At 44.3% G+C, this 6,848-nt stretch overlaps 1 protein-coding gene across 3 annotated transcripts in view; it reads left to right on the forward strand.

Moving 5' to 3' along the window:
- LOC124062713 (membrane-associated guanylate kinase, WW and PDZ domain-containing protein 1) overlaps positions 1-3,795 on the forward strand; it is a 35,351-nt gene extending 31,556 nt beyond the window's left edge. For 2 of the 3 annotated variants that reach the window (XM_046395587.1, XM_046395586.1), the window contains exons 14-17: positions 60-136; positions 272-418; positions 863-1,001; positions 1,951-3,795. In XM_046395587.1, coding sequence (XP_046251543.1) covers positions 60-136; positions 272-418; positions 863-1,001; positions 1,951-3,032 — 1,445 coding nt within the window. In that variant the 3' untranslated portion in view covers positions 3,033-3,795. Of the gene's footprint in view, positions 1-59; positions 137-271; positions 419-862; positions 1,002-1,356; positions 1,445-1,950 lie in introns of all 3 variants that reach the window. The other variant, XM_046395588.1, reaches the window with a different exon arrangement.
- The last annotated feature ends 3,053 nt before the right edge of the window (positions 3,796-6,848 follow it).

A 6,848-nucleotide genomic window follows, 5' to 3' on the forward strand; every position in this document is an offset into this window, starting at 1 on the left:
GAAACACTCAAATACACACAAATTATACGGCCTGGTCTTTAATTCGCTGTCTTTTTCAGATTCTTCAAGCCTCTCAGAAACAACCGAGTATGACACTGGTCACAGAAGCAGAAAGGGTCAAAGGTCGCGTCCAAAGGTGAGGGTTGCTCCACGATTAGTGAGGTGTGCTTTGTGATCTGCTCTGCCTGCCGTAGCTCATCTCATCCGCTGCTAGTGTGTAATATTATGATCATCAGTCGTCTTTCTTACCCACCCTGCACTTGTCTCTCAGCGTGATTCCAGATACTATAGTGTAGACCTGGATCGTGGCCCCTCAGGCTTTGGCTTCAGCCTCCGAGGGGGAAGTGAGTACAATATGGGCCTCTACGTCCTGGGACTGATGGAGGGGGGGCCGGCGTCACGGAGCCAAAAAATGCAGGTATGAACTGCTGGCAGATTGTCAGTTTATCAGCTGTATGACCAATGACCAAATGAGCAACAACCAAAAAACATATTTAGATAAAACATTTAATAGTCAAAAACCCTAAACTCATCACCATCATCCTCAGCTGTACTTTGTGTGTTGTGCTAATTAGCAAATGTTAGCTTGCTAAATATCTGCAGAAACATCAGCATGTTAGCCTTGTAACTGTGAGCATGTTGGCTTGTTAGCGTTAGCATTTAGCACTTAATCAGGCCTCAGTGCATTGTTAGCATTGCTGTGGACTAGTGTTGATGTTAGTAGGCACACCTGTGTTTTTCCCTCTCAGGGTTAAGTTAATCTTAGTTACCCTTAGGTGTTTATATTACAGAATCCTGTTATTTTACTGCGATAATTGACGTATTATTTAAAGTAATGTTGTGGTTGTTTTTGTGGCTGCAGGTCAGCGATCAGCTCGTGGAAATCAATGGGGACAGTACAGCAGGGATGACCCACAGCCAGGCGGTCGAGCAGATCCGCAGAGGAGGCCACCGCATCCACTTGGTGCTCAAAAGAGGAAACGGCTACGTGCCCGACTACGGTGAGACAGGAGAGATTATAACACATGAGCTTTGAGATGTGAGAACCTCATGTCTTTTGCATGTCTCGGGTGTGTAGTCTTTCTTATTCTCTTTCTGTGGGACTGATTCTAACTAAAGTGCTTTCTGCCGTTTTGTTCTTTCTTCTTCTTTTGTGGTATTTTTCACCTTCTAACCTGTCCACATCCATGGATCATTTGATCTTTTTTTTTTTTTTTTTGCTTTTAACATCCTCCCATCCACATTTTTGCCTCTGAATTTTCCTTGTTCCAAACATTTCTGTCCTTTCCTTTCCACTCCTCCTTTTCTTGTCTTTTCCCCCTTTCTTTCCTCTCTCTCTCTCTCTCTCTCTATTAGTGGAGCTCTCCAGTTTGTCTCTGTGTATGACCAACTCCAAGCTAGGCGAGCCTTGCTTCTATGTCATTGGACGAACAGAGAATACGCGGTTGGTAATGGTTCCTGTTAGTTCTCCCATTTTCTGTCTCTCTACATTCCTCTACTCAGTCACCACTCCTGTTTGTACCTCTAGCAAAAGACACCTGACAGTCTGTGCGTTCGACCTCCTCTTTATGATTTAATCCTGCTTAACCACTTAAGTAATGATGTAGAAATTTAGAATATTGTACTGATTTCTTTCCCAATTCAGTTCCCCTGAACAGACTTTGCCAGATTTTGCAAGGGTGCTGAATTGCTTAAAGAATGGAAAGGCACAATTACCCTATTATGGAGCCCATTGATAATCAGATGTGTGGCGTATTTCTAATTAAGGTTAATCTGAAGGTTGATATAAAAGCAGCTGTTGTCACGCACGCTGACTCAATACACTTTCTGGATTTCGGAGCCTCTTTAATAACAGATTACATTTGCTCTTCCTTTATTTTACCTGCCTATTCACTCTATTTTCTCCTCCTTTGTCCACGCACACCCCCACCCTGTATAATGTCTGTCCAGGCCGTGAGCACAGAATCACCTCCCCCTCCCTCCTGCGTCACCCCAAGGAGCAGGGTTTGGCTGCAGTAGACTCCACCGGGCGGAAGGGGCACAGCTCCAAGAAGAAGAGGAGAAGCAGGTCTTCAAATGGACACCGGAAAGAGAAAGGGACAGGAAGGACAAGACGGAGCTTAGAGGGAGGAGGGCGCTCGGGTTTACAAAGCCCCATCTCTGACCGAGGAGAGGGGTCTCGGGAAGACAGGGACAGGAGGAGCAGAAGGAGGAGGAGGAGAACACGGGAGACTCAGAGTTTACCCAGAGATGCCCTCAGGAATTTTGATAGTGAAACAGAAAGAGGGACAGTGAGGGGAAGGAAAAGGGAGAGGGGGAGGGGGAGGAGCAAAACCAGAACGAGGAAAAGTAGAAGTGAGGAGAGGGCGAGGAGGGTTGAGGGGGAAGACCCTGAGCAAGAGGAAGAGCGGGAGGTACCTGCTGTTGAGGAGAAGGTGGAGGAAAGGATGGTGGAGGTGGAGGAGAGAGTTGATTTAGATAGAAAAGAGAGTGAAGAGGATGTTTTCCTACCTCTTCCAAGTCCTAACCAAAAGCTTCCCAGACCAAAACAAAACTGGGACGTGGAGAGTGATGAAAACTGGGACGTGGCAGCAGAGTACAGGGAGCTGAGGAAAGAGAAGGAGAGGCCATGGGCTGGTGACAGGGGTGAAAACAGTGAGATGGAGCCGAGCGAGGATCAGAAAGACGACGGTGCACAGAGCAGGCGTGACAGGAGGCCTTTACCGAGCGTTGCTGCGATAGATCCGGCATCACAGAGAAAGCCCTTCTCCTTCCTCACCTCCACGCTGTCCGTAGAGCAGCTGGAGGATGATGAGTCAGAGTCTGGAGGCAGCCAATCTGACACCAGCGTGTCTGCTGCCAGCATCTCAGGCCTTTCCCTGGCCGCCACAGTGACAGGCCGGCGCAGGGCCGAGGTGCTGCCAGGCCCCTGGCTCACACCCAGCCAGCGGAGGGTGGCTCAGGTCGTAGAGGGGAACGGACGCCACGGGCGGCAGACAGGGCAGGGAGGAGAAAGAAGCACAGTCTCTTGACTTTTAACAGGAAGTAGAGCATGCAGCAGCTGAATGATACGGCATCAGATTCTGTCAGTCTCACACTGTTGTTTTTCTGCAGCTACTCACACTACCGACATCTTCTCTCAGTCACCTTGATATCTACAGTAGTGTGAAGTCATATTTGTGCCTTTTTACAGCTGATCTCTGGCTGATTTTAAATGTTCATATCACATCTGAACTCCGAAACGACACCAGTCTGGTTAGGTTATGTCTGTTTTGCTGGCGAATCAGGAGCGGCACTGTTGCCCACACTACGCTTCACTTCTCTCTTTACATTTGCATCATTTGTCACTGATGTTTCCAGGACAACAAGGCATTTATTTAAGACACCTTGATTTAGCCTTCTCCCTATGCCCCTCTCACCATCCCTGCATCTCTGTCTTCAAGCAACTTTCACAGAGTGTCCTCTCTGAACTTTCCCCACCCCCGCCTACTGTACAAAGAGACTGCGCAGACATTCACTTATACCTCATGAAGATACTGAGCAATAATAATGCAACTGTACAAGACTATCAGCCATCCATTTCCACTGCAACTCGCCGATCTGGTCCGAGAGGAGACAGTGTGACGTGTTTGTACGATATCCTCTCTGTCTCGTGTGGACACTCGCCTCGACTTGTAATGTTGTTCCGTTTAACCGAATATTTGATTGTGATAATACAATTCCCTTTGAAAGCAGGTGTGAAATCTATATTCTGTAAATATCTGTAGAGAAATAAATGACAGAACCTACTATAAATACTGTCTTAACTGGAGCCAAGCCCTGATTTGTATTACTGTATTGTAATACAACATGATAAGTATATATATGTATATTTATATATATATATATATATATATATATTTATATATATATACAGGTATGAACATATGCATTATATCTATATATTACATAAAGCAGCTACCCGTTCATATTATTTGTTATCGTGTGATGAGAAAGTACGTGAAAACAGATATATAAAATGTAATACAGAACTATATTGAACCTGCCCTATTCATAATCGAATGTTTTGTAATATGCTGCTTGAGTGTGGATAAGGATGCTCTACTATGTTGCACCCTACTTCAGAAGTCAGCAAAAGATGCCAAAAATATGCATCCGGTGTGCATATTTCCTGTACTGTTAATGTTGTGTTTGTGGGGTCAGAACAAAGTCACTGTCTAGGTTCTAGAGAGTGCCGTGCCCGTCGTGCCACGTACAGTTGCCTTGGTAACATAAATCACTTTATCCTAACCACTGATTTTTCTTACTGTGAAAACCCTTTGCTCTGCGTTCTCTCATACCAGAGAGAGTGGTGGGTTGGCTTTTTTTAGTTTAGTAATCCCAGTCATGCCAAAAAAGGCCCTCACTGTAAATCCACATTCATAATAATATTAATAATAACGATAATAATGATAAGCCTCTGCAGAATCTGAGCTCGGCGTCGGTATCATCTGAAAATGCAAACTAGCACATCCTTTTGTTTTGCTCTCTTTTTAAAAAAATTCAGTTGTGGAAAAAAAAACCCAAGTTGAATGGATACTGTGAGATGTTATTTTTCTATGAGATTACCTTTTTTGAAATACTCAGGTTTTCAGATACTTTGCTCTAGACAAGCCATTAGGAAGAGAAGCTACAAAGTGACTTCACGTCGTTTCCGTCACGCAAAGTGGTTTCGTGTTATTTAAATGTTAAAACACTGCTTTGTCGATTCATAATGGCAGCATTAGGAGATGCAGACTGTTAAAACTGTTTGTTACCAGCCCGTAATTATCTAAAGTAAGTGAAGTCAGTCCTTCATTTGTTCCCGTTCTGAGCAAACTGCAGAACTGAAATGAATTGCTTGGTGTCGCCTGTACATTTGTTTGCATTGCTGTGCTGCCCATTAGTGGCAGTTCAGTGACCAAAGCAACATACTGCATCCCCCCCAGTGAGCGACCACACAGAGTAGCTTGGTAGCCTATACATAAGACTTATTTTATAACGATTGCTAATGTTCTTTTTTTAGACTTTCATTTCCTAAGGGGGATTATATGGCCGGACTGTAACCACGTTCTAATAAAAACTCCAAATAAACTGCTGAACCAATTTCCTCTGTGGTCATGCATGTCTTTCTTTTTATTGCTTTTTTTTGAACACCAGGAGAGCCGCAGTAGTGGACAGCAGATGGCGGCAAAATCATAGGCCACAGTTTATTAAGGAGAGATGTGATGAATGTGGCCCACAGAGAGGTTATTTTAAGGTTCACGTGAAGTAGATTCAATGCTGAGAAACAGATGTGTGTCAGGTAATAAAAGTCAAACAACCTGTAAAATCCTGTCCTCAGGTAAAAAAGGTGATTTCAGATTGGACAGTTTTCCAAGAGATCAGTTATTAAAGCCTGCTTCTTTTTTTTGTGCAAGAACAAGGATTTTACATTTTCCATGCAGGCTCCCCAGCAATCTAATATTAGTGTCATGTGTACTGTTCAGCAGAGCAGCATCACCTGTGTGCTATCACACACACACACACACAGAGAAGCTGGTGATTTCATAGCCAGTGTCTCAATTCAGATATGAGTACTTAAGCGCTGCCACTAAAAATAACATCTCTCTGAGGCCTGCCTTTCTCTCGTGTTGTCCTGTAAGCCGCATCCTTCTGTTCAAGTCCCAAAATAATGAATAAATAAATAAATAAATCACCGCATTCATAACAGCGCTGCACTTACATGGACTCAAATAAACGGGCCTCAGCTATTGGAAAGACTCCGAATCAAGCCAGCACATTTCGAGGCACATGTTGATCAGAACAGAAAGAGGCGCTCCTCGCTGCCTTACAGGATATTGTTTTCTACATGTGCACTCCGGATTCCTGGGCACTCAACAAGGTTTCTGAGACGCGTCAAGTTACACAGGTGCGCAATGAGACGCTGATGGTACCTTCAAAATAAAATGTCATCCGCGCGCTGGGCCCCTAGTCTCAATGATTTGGATGAAAATAGACTTAAAGGCTGTTCTAGACTCACATTCAAGTTATTTGCAGCCTACAGATATCATTTACCGTACTCTTACATTGGTCATTTTGTCCCTCTGATGGTGCACGTATGTTGAGCAGAGAGTAATATGGGTAAAGTGTAAAATGAGATTAGTTTTCTTTTGTGTTTAATTGAAAAGCTGCAAATTTGATTGACATGGTTCAAGAAAAAGGGGCGGCACGGTGGTGCAGTGGTTAGCACTGTAAGAGGGTTCCAGGTTCGAATCCCGGCCTGGGCCCTTCTCTGTGGAGTTTGCATGTTCTCCCTGCGTGGGTTTTCTCCGGGTACTCCGGCTTCCTCCCACAATACCAATAATTAGTAATAATAATAACCAATAATTAGGTTAATTGCCCCTAGGTGAGAGTGTGAGAGTGTGTGGTTCTTTGTGTGTTGGCCCTGCGATTGACTGGCGACCAGTCCAGGGTGAACCCCGCCTCTCGCCCGTAGTCAGCTGGGATAGGCTCCAGCTCCCCCGCGACCCTGACGGATAAGCGGTATAGAAAATGGATGGATGGCTCAAGAAAAAAAGCATGAGAAATCAGGTGAAAAGATTATCAAAAAATGTTGTAGTTGTTCAGTTTTGTAGAGTTTTAATTTGCAAACTTTGTCTCAGAAAAAAAAGTTAGAATCGATTGAAACGGATCTGACCATGTAATAAAAGCTTTTATTCGCTTACCACTATACTACATCGTTTTTCCTGCAAATGCGTTCTTGTTTTTCCACCCGTGGTCATCGCTACTGTTTTATTTTGAAACTCTTGACAGGAAGTCCTAACGCCTGGTGGCTGACTTGACCGTGA

This window comes from Scatophagus argus, chromosome 8 (assembly GCF_020382885.2).
Source record: "Scatophagus argus isolate fScaArg1 chromosome 8, fScaArg1.pri, whole genome shotgun sequence".
Lineage (NCBI taxonomy): Eukaryota > Metazoa > Chordata > Actinopteri > Scatophagidae > Scatophagus > Scatophagus argus.